This window comes from Gymnoscopelus braueri (genome assembly GCF_963280865.1).
Source record: "Gymnoscopelus braueri genome assembly, chromosome: 10".
Taxonomy (NCBI): Eukaryota; Metazoa; Chordata; class Actinopteri; order Myctophiformes; family Myctophidae; genus Gymnoscopelus; species Gymnoscopelus braueri.
The window spans coordinates 2,620,511-2,641,557 of NC_137611.1; the positions used below are offsets into that span (position 1 = coordinate 2,620,511).

A 21,047-nucleotide genomic window follows, 5' to 3' on the forward strand; every position below is an offset into this window, starting at 1 on the left:
AATTTGTTCAACAGTTTCCCCATGGAAACAGCCTCTGCAAATGAGCAAATACCAATTGTCAGCAAATATCAATTTATTCTACCAATTGGGTGCGTATATAGACCAGTCTCTGTGGAAATCTACAGTCTCTGCACTGCCTGAGGTTCATGGCTGTATGAGCACGGCTCAGCTCCCTAAGACAGAGCGAGGGGGGAATGAGATGTATTATTTGGTGCGTGGAATTTCAATCATTTTCATCCAAGGGATCAAACAATGAAGTATGAGGCCAATTAAGTTTGGAAAAGAGGAATCATGATAAATGTATTACAATATAATGTACAATTCTGAAAACGAAAAGAGTCTAACAGCCCCCCTAGAGGCCATGCTCCTTATTACACCGTCCCCCAAACTAGACATGTGCGAGAAAAAGGCCATCGATGTAATAATCACTGGTAAAATAATTGATAGTTGCGGCCCTAAAAATTTCTTATATTAAAGAGCTTCAGCCAAGGGCTGTGTGGGGGGTGTCCACTGAAATAATTATTCTAGCCAGAAGATGGCGATGCACTCTAGTGTATAGCGTCAGAAGACTGGTGTACCTTGCATTAATTCTGAACTACACCAGCCTTCTGCCATCAGTGACTTTGATGACATCACTGAAACTCACCTGAGTGTGTCATTAGGTGGATGCTCTCAGCTGGAAATGCCCAAAACAGGGCATTTCTTGTCTTTAAACACTGCTGGCTCTATGGACACGCACGCACGCACGCACGCACGCACGCACGCACGCACGCACGCACGCACGCACGCACGCACAGTATTTCTACATTAGTTTTGATACTTTTACTTAAAGGGATATTTCACTTTCAAAAAAACTTTTGGTGATTTTATCATCTACTCAAGCCTTTGTGAACCCCCAGACAGTTTTTAAGTTGCTTGATTCAGTATTTAGATATTTGATATTAATTTTATCAGACACGCCCCCTTCCTATACAAACCCATTGTAACTTCAAACTCCATTTTAACCATGTTAGATTCATCAAAAACACCCGTCCTTGGTTCTGGTGACTCACCCTGCCCTCCTAATGCGTGAGGGGGCCGTGTTTTTCCGAGATTTTTTTTTTCATTTCTTTTCATTATTTTTTTATTGTATTTAATTGTTTTCATTTTCCAAAAAAAATATTAAAAATAAATGAAAAAAGTAATTGAAAAAACACGGCCCCCTCGCGTATAAGGGGGGGGGCGGTATGAGTCACCAGAACCAAGGACGGGTGTTTTTGATGAATCTAACATGTTAAAAATGGAGTTTGAAGTTACAACGGGTTTGTATAGGAAGGGGGCGTGTCTGATAAAATGAATATCTAATATCTAAATATTGAATCAAGCAACTTAAAAACTGTCTGTGGGGCTCACAAAAGCCTGAGTAGACGATCAAATCACCAAAAGTTTTTTTGAAAGTGAAATATCCCTTTAAGTTTTTCCACCAGTAAAGAAATGTACTTGGTGTACTCCACTGTACTCCATGTGTACGGCCTTCTCTCTGAAAGAGTGGTAACTCATGATGATGATTCACCCTCTTTGTCTCCTTTATCTGTCTTTAATGGCCAGATGGGGTCAGAAACAAGCATCAGGGCTCTCTCTATATTCCAGATGCTCCCCCACACTACAGTATATCCTGAAGGGTGTTCTTGTTATTATTGTCATTTACTTTCTCTCATACCGTACATTCTGCCTCCTTCTGCTCCTTGGTGCTGCGGATGTCAACCTGACCTTTCCTCGTTGAAGGTTTGAAAAACGTTTAGTTAAATGTCAGGGGGGTTGGGCCGTGTGCCTCTGTATAGAGACCACTCTACGCTTTGTAAAACGCCCGACGTTTTCATCTCCAAAAGATTCCTCCAACCTTTTCTCTGCAACTCTCTCTCTCTCTCTATTTGATTTATTTCACCGTGTGGCAGTGGTGTAAAGTAACTAAGTACTTTAGCCAAGTACTGTACTTAAGTACAATTGTGAGATATTTTATACTTTACTGGAGTATTTCCAATTGTCTATACTTTTACTTCTACTCCATTACATCTCAGAGGCAAATATTGTACTTTTACTCCACTGCAATTATTTTAAAACTTTAGTTACTAGTTACTTTGTAGATTTAGATTATTATTACAGAACATACATGAACCACTTCAGCCCTATTTTATACATAGGCTATTTGAAAATAGCCGATCTACAAGCCAAGCTCACAACGCGTCTCATCGTGACGCGTTGTGAGCTTGTAGATGGGAACATTTTAGTTTTTTTGCTACATCAGGTACATTTTGATACCAATACTTTTGTACTTTTACTCAAGTACATTTTTAATTCGGGACTTTTACTTGTAACAGAGTACTTCTACATTGCAGTATTGATACTTTTACTTAAGTAAAACATTTGAGTACTTTGTGTGGACTCCGCAGCGATGGGACCATAATATGGTAGTAAAACTCGTTGTAGAATTAAATAACTTTGATATGCATTAGAGCAGACGTGGTTCTCAAACTTTACCGTGCCAAGGACCCCCAATTTGATGTGGCCGCGGACCCCCACCTGAAAATATGTTGTGCCAGGGACCCCCAGAAGCAAAGATTTACGTTAAAAATGTTCGCCACACATGTTTGACGATTTTTCTAAAATAGCAGATCTACAAACTCGTAGCTTGAGCTTGTAGATCTGCTATTTTTGAATAGCCAAAGTATACAATATGGGTAAAGGGGTTAAAATGATTGTGACTCTTTATTAACAAATTTTTGCTGGGGACCCCCTGGTATCCCCCCAAGGACCCCTGGGGGTCCTCGGACCCCACTTTAACCCATTAAGACCTGAGGCGATTCTTTAAAATAAATCTAAATCCTAACAGTTTTTTGAAAAAAATATAAAAAATATTTTTTCACGATTTTTCAAAAATAGCAGATCTGCAAGCTCGTAGCGCGGCACTCGGTGCCGCGCTATGAGCTTGTAGATCTGCTATTTTTGAATAGCCAAAGAAATCTAAAATGACACAGATGCGTTCCAGGTATTAATGGGTTAAGAACCAGCGCATTAGAGAGACCAAGGGTTCCCAAACTTTTCAAGCCGTGACTCCCCAAAATAATCCTATTTGAACAGGGAATTGTAGGAGTTGAGGCATTACATTTAGTTTGACTCTGTTCCACAGATAAATGTTGTGTAAATAGCCGAACTACAAGCTCACAACGGTGTTGTGAGCTTGTACTCAAGTAGGCCTATTGTACTTAAGTACAATAGGCCTACTTAAGTACAAGCTCACAACGGTGTTGTGAGCTTGTACTTAAGTAGGCCTATTGTACTTAAGTACAATTTCGGCACATTATCAAAAGTCGAACATCACACCATTTTAGAAAAGAAAGTACACCTGTGACTCTAGGATAGTGGATTGAACGGGCACATTCCTATTAGAGGAGCAGGAAAATAAGTGAATTGAAAATGTGAAAATGGATAATTGGATTTCAAATAGGGTCAGGATGGAACAGGACATACACCATGCACTTCTGACCCCTTCAAAAAGAACGTTTCAAAGAGAAGCTGTGCACAACCGGACCACAATATATGTTTTTACTTTTTTTCTAAACCAGATCACACGGTTTAGAACGAATACCAGGCTTTCCGAATCCTACCACACCACGGCTGGTGACGCCAGGTTAGGGGGGGGGCGAGTAAGTACTGGTCCATTTTTATACTCTCTTCTCTTTATACTCTACTCTATTGCATTGTAAATCCAGCTGGTGAACCGAAGACCCCGAGCCTGCATTGGTTATACAGTATGTTCCTTTGGTTAGTACAGTATTATACTCCTCCAGGAGGATGCCTGCCTGCCTGCCCAATGGTTTATTTGGAGAAAGTGGGTTAACCTTTGAGAAGGTTTTTTTTTCATATATAAAAGTTAGTGGACTGGACACCTCACAGTGCCCTCCTGGCTTCATGCCCCCCTTCACCATCACCACCACCACCACTACTGTACCAAACAAACTCACAGTACCATCCTCATGGGGGCATGTGGGGGCATTTACAATTCTAAAAAGCTGTCAGAAGGAAGGAACAGCAAAGCAAAGAGCAGAGCGTCCAATTCCGAGGAGATGAAATGAAAAGGCAAATATAAATAAATAAATAAATAACAGGGGGTTAAAAATCCCAGTATAAGAGTGTGACCGAGATGCCTGACAGAGTAACACGCTGTCTGCTTCCTCCACCATGCAGACCACATGGACGACCACGTCTTTGTTTATCCATGGGGAACAATCTGCTTCTTCCAACACTTCAGGGAGTGTGTGTGCACGACACGTGTGCATGTGTGTGTGTGTGTGTGCGCGTGCGCGTGTGCGTGTGCGTGTGCGTGTGCGTGCGTGCGTGCGTGTCCAAGTCCTGCAGGGAAACACATGTCGACACTTTTTTAAATATTCATGGAAAGTCGGGCCAGTTAGGGAGACACGCAATGCCTTAGGACATTTCAAGAACATGCATGCACATTCTGCGTGCACACACACACACACACACACACACACACACACACACACACACACACACACACACACACACACACACACACACACACACACACACACACTCGCACACATAATATGCCCTGGGGCTTTTCAAGAAGACACAGACACAAGCACGCGCAAATACAGTACACACTCGCACACATAATATGCCTCAGGGCTTTTTCAAGAACACGAACACACACACACACACACACACACACACACACACACACACACACACACACACACACACACACACACACACACACACACACACACACACACACACACACACACACACACACACACACATAATGCCTTGGGGCTTCTCATGAGTGGTGCAGTAGGTCAATATCATGCATGATGTGGCTGTGAGTTGGTTTCCAGACAGCCTTGCTCTGTCAGAGTTCACACTTTACTCTTGTCTAGTGTGTGTGTGTGTGTGTGTGTGTGTGTGTGTGTGTGTGTGTGTGTGTGTGTGTGTGTGTGTGTGTGTGTGTGAATGCATGCGTGTGGGAGTCTACTTGCGTGTGACGTGTGTGCATGTACTCCATGCATGCTGTTCTCATGATACTGTATTTTTGCATCTTGTCAAGAGTTTTGATGTGCTTGAACTTGGGTGTGCGTTTGTGTTGTATAATGTACAACATTCTTGGGTGTGTGTGTGTGTGTGTGTGGGTGTGAGAGCACGTTCATGTCACTGTTCTGTCAGACTGGAGGAAAACAGCAGCGTGGCAGGAGGAAAAAGTCACGCTCAGAATTGAAAACAACAAAATCAAACTATTTGTTGTGTTTCATCGCAGCATGTTGCATTTCTCCTCCAGGCTTTTCACAACATGATGGATTGTGAGTTGAACGGCTTGGTTTCATGGTGTGATAAAAAACAACAGAGTAATATGTAATTTAAAGTCAATTCCTAATGGATGAATTTGATTCACTTGACCCATTAAGAGCTGAAGCTGATTCTACATGTCTCCTAAATCCCAACAGTTTTCTGAAAAACGTATGTTTCTATATCAGTGGTGCTCAATCCTTTTCATGTCAAGGACCCCCAAAATTAAGTTTCCCCCATCTCAAAATATTTTGTTTCAGGGACCCCCAGAAGCAAAGATTTGAGTTACAAATAAAAATATATATTCAAAGATTTGCACACATTTTCTTGATTTTTGCAAAATAGCAGATCTACAAGCTCTTACGCGGCACTCAGTGCTATATTTTTTAATAGCCGAAGTGTAAAATAATGCTTCCAGATGCGTTCCAGGTCTTAATGGGTTAATACATATAATTAAATAGGGGCATGTTATATATTGAGTCATTTTCTTCATAGTTTACAATCTTGCCTGGTGTGTACCTCCCAACTAGACATGTTGCACGAATGAAAATGGTAAAGTTTTCACGATTTTTCAAAAGTGGCAGATCTACAAGCTCGTAGCGCGACACTGGGTTAAATGAATACTGAGCAGGATTAACCCCTGGTGAAGTAGCTTGAACCCACTCCATCACTACTTAGTGTCTGCAGAGACACCGTGAACGGTATAGATTCCACAACTTGGGTTCATCGGAACAATGTCACTTACAATCACAGCTCTCCAAGTTGTTTTCACCGGTACTTTAATAGTGTATCTTTAACCACTTAAACCTAAATACTTTGTTGACCGCAGGCAGGGTCCCCCAGGAGTCTGTATTTGGAACCCTCTCCCCCCCCCCCCCCCCCCCTCTACACAAAAACTCTCTACACCGATCTACACATTCACACCGTGTTGTGAGTGTGTCAGCCTTGTGTTCCATGTCCAATTGTGTCTGCTGATTTATTTGTTTCATCACTTCCAATTTTACTTGTTTATCATGTATGCTGTATGAGTTCTCTCTCCTGTTTGGATTACATGTATTTCCTGACCTTAAAAAATATATATTTTCTCTTTACTAAAGAGCTGGAGACATGAGGAGACCCAGGTTATTGAACAAACATGCCATAGCAATGATTGCTATGGGAATATAGAGCTATTTCATTCATACTTATTTTAACGGAAAAAAATCACAGCACCTGTAAGTTGATGAAGTGGGAACATGTAAGCATGCCACGCTTGGTCTTCAACCAGACACAATGTTTACACGTCTCCCCCCTTCTCCGCTCCCTCCATTGGCTCCCAGTTACTGACCCCCCTGGGGCGGCAGTGGCTCAGGGGTGGAGTGGCCGGTAGAGCGGCCGGATGGAAGCTGTGATGTTTCCAGTTCGATCCCGGGCTCCCCCAGAAGAGTAAAGGTCCTTACACACCGGGGCGATTTTTTCGTGCGAATAATACGCTTTTTTTTAAAAAACCTTATAAAGTCAATGCAAGCGTACATGGCGCGAAAAAGCGAAAAAGCGTCTTTTAATTATTCGGAACGAGTCCGAATTTTGCGTATATTCGCACATTCGCCGGTGTGTAAGGACCTTTAGTGTTGAAGTGTCCTTGAGCAAGACGCTGAACCCCTAATTGCTCCCGATGAGCAGGTTGTGCCTTGCATGGTTTCCTCCAGCCATCGATGTATGAATGTACACTCCCCCCCCCCCCCCCCCCGCCCCGCGCACAGAGTACAAAACACTGACGTTGGGCGACAAAGCAACCAAAGGTATGGCACCTCCGCATATCTTCAGAGCCTGATCCAACCCTACAACCCCTCCCGCTCTCTCAGATCAGCTAACACAGGGAAGGTGACATAACCTTTCCCAAACTGTGAAACAAACTCCCCATTGCAGTCAGAACTGTAACATATATTATATGTCTATGGGACGTAGTGCCTCGTGTTTACCTTGTTTACTGTAAATCACTCTAGATTAAGATTTTTGCTAAATGCCTACATTGTAAACAGAAAGGGCTGTTTTTCTCTGTAAAATAATAATAATAATAATAGTAATAATACTGTGCAGAGGATAACTAGGCCTTAGTCAGCACAGAATGAAAGGTAACATCTCTGCAGAACATTGCTTATTTCTACAGTTAGGTAAAAGCACATTTGAATGTTTGATGACCTCATTTAGTTTCATGCTTAATGACTTCCAAACAGTCTATTTCCACCAAAGTTTTGACTTTTTTTTTACAAGTTTATGACTAAGGTGTAACCTCACCTCACCTCACCTCACCTCACCTCACCTCACCTCACCTCACCTCACCTGCCTCCAGGTGCCAGTATTTTGGGGGATCAATAGAAATGGTTTGAAAAAGAAGCTCCACCTGCCTCCAGCTGCCTGGCATGGCAGCTCAGTAGCGGCGTTGCCAGCTTTTCGCGAGAGAAATAAGCATCCAGGTCTATGAAAACAAGCCCAAAAGAAGTGACTATAGGCTATACGGCTATTTGAAAATAGCAGATCTACGAGCTCACAACGCGTCGCACCGCGACGCGTTGTGAGCTCGTAGATCTGCTATTTTCAAAAAAAGGAAAAGAAAAGTTTTTGTTGTAATTTTGGAATATTTTTGGGGGGGTCCCTGACACAAGATATTTTCAGATCGGGGGGCCCACGGACAAATACATATTAATCTGGGGGTCCTTGCCGTGAAAATGTTTAAGAACCACTGGTTTATAAACAACATTAGGAAACAAACCCAAATAAGCACAACTACACTTTAAAAACAAGCCCCAAAAAAAAAACGCAACACACAAACTATCAACATTTACAAGCAACTTTACAGAAAACCAGCTCAGACCCTTGTGGTTAGAGTGTCCGCCCTGAGACTGGGAGGTCGGGGTTCGATCCCCGGCCGGGTCATACCAAAGACTCTAAAACATGACACCCATTGCTTCCCTGCTTGGCACTCTGCATCAAGAGTCGGATTTAAGCAATATTACACGAGAGGGTGTGCTTTACCGTCATTATTGTGGAGCAATTCATAATAAAAATGTTTCGCTATTATCTGTTTCCCTGTAAAGAGAAGAGTTTTTCACTGAGACATTAAAGTAATACTAGGTAACGTTTTCAACAAAACTAAAGTTAAATTGTATATCTTTTGCGAGTGGCAAAAGTTTCACAACACCCACTCCGTGAATTTCACCCCCGGAAGCCTTTTATTTATATATTTTCTATTGAACGTGTACGGGGGGGACTTTCCCGGGAAAATGACGTTCCTGGCCAACGTCATGACGTCGTGGCCGACGTCCTCAGGAACTACCGCAACGGTTTCCTGTTTGGCCAGGAACTACCGCGCTATTAACAAAAAGGAACCTCACGCTGATTTTAAGATAATGTAGGATTGGAAGATCGAAAAAGAACAGAAAAAGAAAGCACAGCTCATGGTAACTAATGCTCCACTGGCTAAGAGAAACGATCCGTAGATAGTATAAAACAATTAAAAGATCGCTTTTTGAAACGCTTCCGGCTTCCGGTGAAAACGAATGGAATTCTGGGTAATCGAGGACTAGGGAAATTGTATGCAGTGACGGTAGTGACCAGCAGAGGTTGCTAAAAATCGTTATTTGTGATTCTTGCATTGTACAACTTTAAATAGTCCCTGTAGCAGCACTATGAGCCTGAGGCACAGTCTCATCAACACAGCCGAGCTATCAATGCTTGAGCAGTGGAATGAATTCCAGTAGGCTATATGCTCCGTCGTACGACCGTGTCACGCGGCCAAAATAACTGATCTACAAGCTGACAACGCGTCGCGACGGCGACGTGTTGTGAACTTGTAGATCGGCTATTTTCGCCGTGCGATACCTTCGTACGATAAAGTATCACACACACTGGACTGTTAACGAAATGGGAGTAATTTTACTTTAACACAGGAGGATATTTATAACCTTCTAACCATTGATCAACCGTAAGTTCACCAAATAAGTCAAAATTAACAACATAGTCCATTTTGCATAGCTGTTTGTTCTCCGGTGGCGGCGGTGGGTCAGGCTACTGTCTGTTTGTTTTCCTACCGTGGGACAGCGTGACTTCACAGCACAGCTGTGCCATATATGGTCTAATCAGGTGCGGACTGCAGTGCGGAGTGATTTATTTAATGTGATTAGGCCCGTGCTATGATGCTGGTTTGAAGCACGGCTAGAAAGCTATTTCAGCCAATCAGATTGCTTGGTCGGAACTACCTGTTGTATAATGGGGGGTAAGACCCTGCGACATACAGTACTAGCGTCATGTCAAGCTGCCTCACGCTAAGGAAACAGGAGATAGGCTTCTGCCCTATGGGCCTCAGGGCTCGGCAAGGCTTACTTTTCAGAAAAACAAGCCCAAGGTCGCTTATAATAAGCGGACATGGCAACACTGCTCAGCAGTGCTGTCTGTGTGTGTGTGTGTGTGTGTGTGTGTGTGTGTGTGTGTGTGTGTGTGTGTGTGTGTGTGTGTGTGTGTGTGTGTGTGTGTGTGTGTGTGTGTGTGTGTGTGTGTGTGTGTGTGTGTGTGTGTGTGTGTGTGTGTGTGTGTGTGTGTGTGTGTGTGTGTGTGTGTGTGTGTGTGTGGGGATGATTGTGAAGCCAAAGGGGAAAAAAAACACATGACTCTTTGATACAGTGCGGTGATAGCTAGGTGACAAGGCCTTTGATGTCACAGGGCTCAGGTGGAGCTGACGCTGACAGGTAAGATCAAAAAGAAGAAAAAAATCATTTGCAAACACCTCTTTCTCTCTCTCTCTCTCTCCCCTCTCTCTTGTGTTGGCATGATGTGTGAAGGTTTGACATGTTGATCCTAACATGTCAAACTAACTAACGTTCCCTCCAGATGTGGAAATGCACAGAGGTGGTGCTGGCTGCCAAAGCGCTCTGTGTGTCGGGCAGAATGATGACATTCCCAATGAGATATATAGGGAGCTCATCATATGATGTTAATGTACAAAACACATTCACTGCCAGGGGTTTTCTGAAACACATTGCATGCCAATCGCGTAGATCTACACAAACCTATATAAAGCCGCAGCGTGCCAATCGCGTAGCCTACGTGAAGTGGTCTTTTATTATTTTTTCTCTCGCAGTGACACATTTCATTGTAGCACACCCGGATACGGAAATGACGTCAATCGAAGATTTTCGTTCCCATCCGCCGCCGCTCTAAAGCTTCCGCTAAATCGCCATTATCTCGGTGTTGTTTTTCTCCGCGCTGAACGCTGTTTGAAAAGTTTTTTAGAAACTGCGACTACTGCAAAATGGAATTTCGCCGATTGAAAATGTCTTCTCTGGGCCACTCACACAACTACCCTGTGTGTCTACAAACAGTTGAACACGCGATCATAAGGTATTTAGCGAGGTCTGTGGCGAGGTGAAAAAAAAAATTATAATAATCGCTGGTAGTGGTGAGTACATTATGATATTAAACTCTGGCATGGAATGTGTTAAGCATTCCGACTAATCTTTCAAGAACCACATAATATTTATCTCCAGTATCATCGATACCCTGGTGGTTGCTAATCATGAAGGGTTTCACTGCAGCTTCCGTGAAAAAAAGAAAAGAAATAGGCATCGCGACCTCCCGTTCACTTGTTATACACCGTTGAAAATAGCATGTCTCGCCCAAAAATACATCACAGCGACACAGGAGCCGAGATACAGAATATTTCCCAAATACTTTAACCAGGAAGTGAATGGAGCAGTACATCTTTGGATCACGTTGGCTCTGAACGCTCCAAAATCCGTACTTGGCTTACCGATAGCAAACTGTCACTACACCTTGACCTTGGGAAAACTGAATCCATTCTCTTTGAGACCAAACATTCCCTCAGTAAGATGAATGTAAATGATTTCAAGGTCAAAGTCGATGACACAATCATCTCTAGCAAAGAAGAGATGACCTATTTGGGATGTATTCTTGACAAATAGTGTACTTTTACTCCACTACAATTAAAAAACATACATTAACCACTTTAATTTTAACACACAATTTTATACATAGGCTATTTGGGGGGAAAAAGCCGGTCTACAAGCTCACAACACGTCGCATCACGATGCGTAGTGAGCGTGTAGATCTGCTATTTTCAAACATTTTAGTACTTTTACTTTTGGTACTTTAAGTACATTTTGATAATACTTTTGTACTTTTACTCAAGTCAATTTTGTATTCCGGACTTTTACTTGTAACAGAGTAATGTACTTCTACATTGCAGTATTGATACTTTTACTTAAGTAAAACATTTGAGTACTTTTTCCACCACTGCCTGTGTGTGAGTGCATGTGCGCCCGCATGTGTGCGTGCGCGCGCGTACGTGTGTGTGTGTGTGTGTGTGTGTGTGTGTGTGTGTGTGTGTGTGTGTGTGTGTGTGTGTGTGTGTGTGTGTGTGTGTGTGTGTGTGTGTGTGTGTGTGTGTGTGTGTGTGTGTGTGTGTGTGTGTGTGTGTGTGTGTGTGTGTGTGTGTGTGTGTGTGCGCGTGGCTTGCTCTGAAGATGACTTAAGGCTCAATAGGTCCAGAAACCCTGTTTCCACTCCCTCTCCTGACAAATGGTCCCACAAGTGGATTACTTGTCCCGACCCACAGGCCGTAATGGGACTGGACACCGCCGATGGGAGCGCTGGCCGACCAATTGACCATCGGGTGGTAGTGGCCCTTTTTTCATCATCCGCACATTCATTTAACCCCTTCTAACCGGGAACGCATCTGATATGTCATTTTAGATTTGAGCTATAACTATTTATTTTTTTTACAATTTGGCTATTTTAGAAAAATCTTGAACATTTTGTGCAAATCTTTGAATACACATATTTTCTCAAATATTATTTATATTTTTTTCCAAATATTAGCTTCTGGGGGAGGTCCCTGGAACACCATGTTTATGATGGGGATCGGTGGCCAAAAACATATGATTTTGGGGGTCCTTGATAAAGAAAAAGTTTGAGCACCACTAATATAGCAACAACAGTTTTTTCAGAAAAATTAAGACATTAGAAAGATTTGCGCAAATTTTCACGCTTAAAATCAAATAGCAGATATACAAGCTCATAGCGCTGAGCTTGTATATCTGCTATTGTTGAACAGCCAGAGAAATCTTGCGTTCCCGGATTGAAGGGGTTAAGGATCAATATAAGGGGGGGGGGGGACACCGACCCTCGGGGACCGACCCTCAGCTCATCAGCTCAACTTTACTGAAGATAGGATGAGATGAAATTGAATAGCTACGGGGTCAGAGAAGTAAAGGGGTGTGTGTGTGTGTGTGTGTGTGTGTGTGTGTGTGTGTGTGTGTGTGTGTGTGTGTGTGTGTGTGTGTGTGTGTGTGTGTGTGTGTGTGTGTGTGTGTGTGTGTGTGTGTGTGTGTGTGTGTGTGTGTGTGTGTGTGTGTGTGTGTGTGTGAGAGAGAGAGAGAGGGGGGGGGGGGTACGGGTTAGACAGCGGAGATAGAGAGAGTTTCTCTCTTATTTTCTTTTTCATTCAGAAGAAACTGGAAGGTTTCCAGTGAGCTCTGAAGCTCTCCCTTAAATCCACCATCAGGGACAAAGAGGAAGGATGGAGAGATCACGTTACAAAGAGGAGAGAGAGGAGAGGAGTGGGAAGAGGGTATTTAGAAGAAAGGGAGAGGATATAAAAGGAGAGGGAAAGGGCAGAGCGAGGGAGAAATGAACAGTAAATGAATAGAAGAGAGGAGAGGAGAGCTAAGAACATGCTGCACACATGTTTAAGGAGGCTAGCTTTTTGTTTCAGACACGGGTTTACATGCAACATGTTAAGTCATTAAAACCGGGAACGCATGTCTGTGTAACCACTCAAACCATTATTTTATACTTTGGCTATTAAAAAATAGCAGATCTACAAGCTCATTGCGCGGCACCGAGTGCCACGCTATATTTATCTGCTATTTATTTATTTTTTTTGGAAATGTTTGCAACTCTTTGAATATATATTATGTATTTAAACCAAATCTTTGCTTCTGGGGGGGATCCGTGGAACTTAATATTTTGAGATGGGGGTCCGTGGCCAAATACATGTCATTTTGGGGGGTCCTTGACATGAAAAAAGTTTGAGAACCACTGATATTATAACTGTTAGGATTTAGAAGACATTTATAGAATCCCCCAAAAGCAAAGATTTGAGTTTTACAAAAGTTTGCTTTAAACATGTATATCTTCAAAGATTTGCTCGAATGTTCATGATTTTCCAAGACAGAAATTGCTGATCTACAAGCTCGTAGTGCGGCACTCGGTGCCGCGCTACGAGTTTGTAGATCTGCTATTTTTTTAATGGTCCAAAGCATAAAATAATGGTTATGGCTAAAAAAAAAACTAAAATTACACAGTATGCGTTTCCGGATTGAACGGGATAAAGGTTTTCAACCAACACAGTTGTCAGAATCCCTCAAAGATGTGAAAGCTTTTCTGGGCTACTATACCGTCTGAAAAGCACAAAGACTGTGATTCTAAAGCCAGGCCCTGCAGAGAGAGGCTGTGCTCTCCTTTAAAGGGTGGAACAGGCCGGGCTAAAGGGCCATTCGGTCACCACAATGGATACTAAAGGGTTCATCTTCAATGGAGCACGAGTGCACTCAAGCCTCATGCTGGCAATCTGCTCATTAGATTCAGAGATATCTGGTGTAGATTTTGGGCTAATGGTGCAAGGCACTAGAGGACCCATGAGGGGGAGGGAGGGGGGGGCACTCATAGCGCGGCACTGTAGATTTGTGCAAATCTTCTCTTTTGATTGGTTGATTAAATAATTTATTAAACAGAAATGTAAACGGCACAGACATGTGAGCTAAAAAGGATAACACACAGGCGGGGCACGGTGGCGCCGTGGCGGGCGCAGTCGGTATAGCTCTGTCGCCTCACAGCTAGAAGGTCCTGGGTTCGATTCCCACCGGGGACGCTGTGGGCGCTGGGGGCGTGTCCTCTCCTCTCCTCCGCGTCATCAGTGCCCATACCCAAGTTTGGGGGTTCTGTGTGGAGTTTGCATGTTCTCCCCGTGTCCCCTAGGGTAGGTACCCTCACAAAAAACATGCAGTAATCCTGGTCTCTATACCGCCTCCCCCTGGTCAGCCGGGGCGCCTGATGGAGGGGAAAGGAACTGGTTGGAATAACGTGTTCCTTCCACGCGCTACGTCCTACCGGGGAAACTCCTCCCTGTCAGGTGATAAGAAGCTACGTCCTACCGAAGAAACTCCCCCCTGTCAGGTGATAAGAAGCTACGTCCTACCGGGGAAACTCCCCCCTGTCAGGTGATAAGAAGTGGCCTGCTAACTCCTCATGCGTTGAAGGAAGCATGAGCTCAGTTCGGGGGCTCTCCCCAGGCTGGCAGAGGGAGAGTAGCGCCCAGAAAAAATATTTACATAAAAAAAAGGATGACCCAAAAAAGTCCTGGGAACTTGTATCCTTTGTGGTCCTTCTGGGGGTCCCTGGCACAACGTCTATTCAGATTCGGGGTCCCCGGCCAAATACATATTCATTTGGGGGTCCTTGACTTGAACATTTTTTGAGAACCACTGTATTAAAACACATATTTCCAGTGAGTAGTTTTCTAGTTCTGTTGTCGGGCAAAAACTATGCCTTCAGTCTATACAGCAAAGTCTTTTCACTGAACAGAGAAGAGCTGAAGGGATAAAAAGATTAAAATAAAATAAAAGACATTTCTCATGTTTCCTTTTGGGAAGAGAGAGTGACATTACCTTCCAGGCATTTGGAAGATATGATTAAATACAAATAGTAAAATGTAGTTTGGCTTTAACCCTTTCAATCCGGGAACGCATCTGTGTCATTTTAAGATTTATTTGGCTATTCAAAAATAGCAGATCTACAAGCTCATAGCGCGGCACCGACTGCCGCGCTGTGAGCTTGTAGATCTGCTATTTTTGAAAAATCGTGAAAATGTGTGCAAATCTTAAGCGAACATTTGTAAAATATTTTGTTCCAGGGACACCTAGAAGCAAATATTTGAGTTAATAATGTTCGCTTAAAAAATTATATGTATTCAAAGATTTGCGCAAATGTTCAAGATGTTTCAAAACTAGCAGATCTACAAGCTTGTATATCTGCTAGTTTTTAATAGCCAAAGAAATCTTAAATGCGTTCCCGGTCTTATTGGACTAACAGAGACTTGCCAACGCCAAGCAGAAGTACGGAATCCACAGACTTATAAAGCATCTGCTTTTGTTGTTAAAGATATCAGGGTGTCATTTCGGGTGGAAAGTTTTGAGGAGACATCATCTCTCTCTCTCTCTCTGTTTTCGCTTGCCAATCAGTTTTAAACACTGCTTATTGAACTGAATTGAATTTATTATCACGTTGGTACAGACGTTTGGCTTTTTCCCCCCCCTCCCCTGCCACTTTTGCCATTTTTTGGGATTAAAATATTTTCATATGAAAGAGAAATAGGACAGTTAAGATACGCTTTTCCTTCTTGTTGTGCTTCCAGCAGTCATAGAGGGCTTCGATGATGAATGGCAGAGTGACGGCAGAGAAGTAGGTGTGTGTGTGTGTGTGTGTGTGTGTGTGTGTGTGTGTGTGTGTGTGTGTGTGTGTGTGTGTGTGTGTGTGTGTGTGTGTGTGTGTGTGCGTGTGCGTGTGCGTGTGTGTGTGTGTGTGCGCGTGCGTGCGTGTGTCAGTTTGGGTGACTGAACAAGAAAGGATTTGAATTCCATCCAGACTCTCATCTCTGATATGTAACCAAAGTCTCATGAAATAATGTAACCCGCTGTGAATCCAGGAGATGCCATCTTCAAACGCCAGATGTAAAAGTAAATGATAAGGACCAAGTAATAAAGAAGGAGAATATTTCATGTTGTTTTTTTCCCCCACATCTGACTTATAATTTTGCAGTAAGGTCATGGCTTATCTCACTAGAAACACACATTAAGCTAGTTGGCATAACTAGGTGACATGATGGCTATATTATGATACGATATGTGTTGTGCTGCAATTATAAAATCCCCCAAAAAGTCATTGACTGGCAGTGGTTGAAAAAGTACCCAACTGTTTTACTTTAGAAAAAGTATCAATACTGCAATGTATAAATACTCTGTTACAAGTAAAAGTCCGGAATTAAAATTGTACTTGTGTAAAAGTATAAAAGTATTGGTATCAAAATGTACTTAAAGTACCAAAAGTAAAAGTACTAAAATGTTTGAAAATAGCAGATCTACAAGCTCACAACGCGTCACATCGCGACGCATTGTGAGCAAAAGTAAAGCAAAAGTACCTCAAAATTGTACTTACGTACAGTACTTGAGTAAATATACTTAGTTGCTTTACACCGATGTTGACTGGTTTGAAAAACTATTGGAGAATTGATTTCCCCGCATGGCCTGCTGTCAGTGTGCACAGAAATGTGACCCTGAGAGGCCTGCTAGTTTGAGAGATAATAGTTGCTGCAGACATACAGAGGGTTGTGCACGTATTCATCCCCAGGGGTGACTGCAAAATAATACATACATGTACGTGCACAAAATAATACATACATGTACGTGCAGACCAGTGGAGTGCTCCAGTATTTTATTTGGGTAGTCTCTCCTCAAGTGCTCAGGTATTATTCTCTCTGATGCCTGTGTAGTATATATTGCTATTTGTATTGCTATAGTGGAGTTTATAGCTTATTTCTGCTTATCTTTATATATTTGAGTAAATAGTTCTAAGTATCCTTTAATCCATTAAGACCAGGAACGCATCTGTGTCATTTTTAGATGTCTTTGGGCTATTAAAAAAAAGCAGATATACAAGCTCATAGCGCGGCACTCGGTGCCGCGCTATGAGCTTGTAGATCTGCTATTTTTTGGAAAAATTATGAAAATGTTTGCAAATCTTTGAATATATATATTTTTTAAAGCGAAAATTTGTAAAATATGTTCTTCCAGGGACCTCCAGAAGCAAAGCTTTGCCCAAATTGTAAAAAAAAAAAAAAAGGAGATCTCCAGACTCATAGCGCGGCACTCGGTGCCGTGCAATGAGCTTGTATAGCTGCTATATATTTTTTTTACAGCCAAAAGAGATCTAAAATTACATTTTCCAGGATTTAATGTATTAAATGTTTTTTTTTTGCACCGGCCATACCAAGACAAATCCCTCATATGCGCATAATTCAGTATACCTGGGGAAACAAATAGTGTAAATCATTCATGTGCATCTGTGTGCCGGTGTGGGGGGGTGTGTTTGTGTGTGTGTTTGTGTGTGTGTTTGTGTGTGTGTGGGTGGGTAGGTATTTGAATGCAAGAATGTATGTACAGTATACAAATATATTATACATGTGCCCGTATACCGTACTGTATGTGTGTGTAGCCATAATATATGCGTGCATTGTGCATTAATGAAAGAAAATACGCCATTTATTTTTTTTGCACATCATTATTGTGCAATGTTTCATAGATGCTATAGGTCCTAAAGAATCTAGTGGGCTCCTAATGTCTATTCCAATGTTCACACTTTAAAAGTATTTCTGCATTAATGAAATCTGTGTCATACATTATTCTGAAGACAACACAGAGACATGCATCCAGTAATTGGGTCTTATAATGAACATTATAATGTTACTATGTAAAAGCTAAATAAACATTTCCCACGGACATGGACAAGTATTGTCACGGGACACATTTTGTCCGTGTACGGACATATCCATGACCCTAAGCAATGTGTCAATCAGTTGCCACGACGACAGCTGCTTCATGCTGTCTTTTGGACAGTGGCATGGCTGTCCCAGGGTTTAAACACTTCTTAAAGGGATATTTCACTTATTATTTTTTTAAGTGGGTAATTTTATCGTCTACTCAGGCTTTTGTGAGCCCCCCAGACAGTTTTTAAGTTACTTGATTCAGTATTTAGATATTTCATATTCATTTTATCAGACACGCCCCCTTCCTATACAAACCCATCTAAATAATGAATCAAGCAACTTAAAAACTGTCCGGGGTGCTCCCAAAAGCCGGAGTATTCTTTTTTAAAGTGAATTATACCTGTAAGCCCTATTTCACACTTCGGCGTATGATGGTGTCGCGTGAAAAATATATCATTTGAGCTTGTTGTCTGCATTTTTTTTCCTGCAATGTTTGGTCATTTGGGGAAAACAGGGATGAATGTCAGGCTATCTTCATATGATATCTCCAAAAATCTCAAATGGAGCTGAGAGAGAAGTTTATTTTCATTTTTAGTACTGTTGATGTATTTTTTTTGTCTATAGCGCCTGGTATAGAGATTGGATTTTTGTACTTTGTACTTGTGTGTGTGTGTGTGTGTGTGTGTGTGTGTGTGTGTGTGTGTGTGTGTGTGTGTGTGTGTGTGTGTGTGTGTGTGTGTGTGTGTGTGTGTGTGTGTGTGTGTGTGTGTGTGTGTGTGTGTGTCTACTCTTGCCGGTGTCCATGTTTGTTGATATAAAGTTATAAATATACGTTTTTTATCACTGTATTATTATCCGAGGAGCAGTGAGCAGCTGTTGGTTGTAGCGGCTTGGGGAGCAGTTAGAGATTTTAAGTGTCTTGCTCAGTTTGACACTTTGACACATTGCTGCGAACCGGGAATCGAACCTGGGACCCTTTGCCCTCCCAGACGGGCTGGCTCTCTAACGATTCAGCTATGGCCGCCCCATGTTGCCATGGTTACCTGATGTGTCCAATCACAGGTCTGGAGTCACATGGAACTACATTTTTGGGAAAATGACGTCACATCTGATGAGTCGAGGTTTGAGGAGCTGGATTTAAAGGCTGATTCCACACAGTTTGAGGACATTAGTGAAAGAAAAGCAGTCACATCCTTTGTGATTCTAATTGAAACCATTAGAGCACCGAGTGGAAGTCAAAGCTGACCATTCCTGGATCGTAAGTTGAGACGTCACTGTTTGGGTTCTTAGACGTCACGGGGACATTTCTAGACAGATGGAGAAGACACTCAGTCAAGAGATGGAGAACAAGCTGTGTGATGCTGAGATGAGGAGGATCCAGCAATATGAGGTGGATGTGACTCTGGACCCTGATACAGCACACCGTGGACTCATCCTGTCTGAGGATGGAAAACAAGTGAGTTGTGGAAACGTACTGAAGAATCTCCCAGACAACACAGAGAGATTCTCTTTCTGTCGCTGTGTCTTAGGAAAACAAAGCTTCTCCTCAGGAAGGTTTTACTATGAGGTTCAGGTTGGAGGGAACACTGACTGGGATGTAGGAGTGGCCAGAGAGTCCATCAACAGGAAGGGAACAATCTATCTGGATCCCGACGATGGCTACTGGACTATAGGGTTCTGGAATGGAAATGAGTACAGGGCTCAAGCTGTCCCTGATGTCGATGTCCTCCTCCCTGTAAGAGAGGAGGTCCAGAAAGTGGGAGTGTTTGTGGATTATGAGGAGGGTCTAGTCTCCTTTTATGATGTGGAGACCAGAGTTAATCTCTGCTCTTTCACTGGCTGCACCTTCACTGAGAGACTCTATCCATTCTTCAGTCCATTTTTAAACCTTTATGGTACAAACTCTGCTCCTCTGATCATCTCTCCTGTCAAGCACACTGATTGACAGGATTAATCCTTACATTTACAATGAGGGTTGCATTTACAATAGAATGTGTAAATTACACAGTGTAATTATAACTCTGGACAAACCTGCTTATCTGCAGCAGTCAGGGCTTCAGTGCCTTGCTCAAACACGCTTCATCCAGTTCAAAACACTGGTGACGACCTACAAGACCTACAAGACAGTCCAGGTCACGTCACCTCCTGACCTTCAGGACATAATCCACCCCTACAGCCTTTCACTTTGCATCAGATATCAGTTTTCAGTTTTTTCTAACCAAATTAGGTAGAAATGGTGTCGTGAGTCATGTGACAATGAGCATCAAACATGGTTCTGATACTCCATACTGTTTGACTGTAATCGGATTCATAAATGTGTGGGCGGGCTGGGACCTATAAAAAAATATATATCACGAAACACAACATCCCATCAATCCCAATGATGAACAGAGTGGCCTGTTTCGTACAAAATACCTCAGATCATGAACGCAGCGTCCGCAGACCCTTTGAACAAGAACAGTACAAGAGAAGTGAAAACATAATGTGAATTCACATTATAATTCAGATAATGAGGGAGATTTTGAAAAATAAATTAAAGATAAAGAGGGGAGGTAGAGAATAGTTAGAGGAAGAACATAATGAACCAGGTGGTAAATACTGTAAGGTTGGAGGCTCCTATAAGTGGGGTTGGGACCCATCCGTCGTGAAAATGTGTCTTTCGCTGTACTGTGATTGGCTGATAAGTATTCAGACCCTTTGCTCAGTACTGTGATTGGCTAGCGAGACGCATGATGAAATTAATAACCTATAAATAGCACCACGCACTTCAAAAACATAACTTTTTTTTATAAGTGAGCTTCCATCACTATAAGATAGAGTTCTGGTTCACAGGTACTTGAACATCGCCATGGAACATCGGCAAGAATGTTAGACAACTGATTCCATTTAAGCCATTTATTTTTCCATTGCACACATGAGCATATGTTTGGGCAAGGAGGTGATGAGGCTTCAGTTATGGTTTTTTACTATAGAAAAAGAAACGCATAATTATTATACAACTCAACACATTAACAATGAACAACAATTAAGACAATGATAAGTAGCACTCTGGAGTGGGTAGGCCTACCACTAATACATCAGAGTACTAAACATCAAACACATTGTACAATAT

The 21,047-nt window shown here is 42.4% G+C and overlaps 1 protein-coding gene across 1 annotated transcript; it reads left to right on the forward strand.

Moving 5' to 3' along the window:
- Nucleotides 1-19,250: 19,250 nt before the first annotated feature.
- On the forward strand, nt 19,251-19,880 carry LOC308092833 (E3 ubiquitin-protein ligase TRIM39-like; the record flags this gene model as incomplete). Its single annotated transcript, XM_080438932.1, has 1 exon — nt 19,251-19,880. One exon carries the CDS (start codon nt 19,251-19,253, stop codon nt 19,878-19,880), a length of 630 nt encoding a protein of 209 aa, XP_080295058.1.
- Between the last annotated feature and the right edge of the window lie 1,167 nt (nt 19,881-21,047).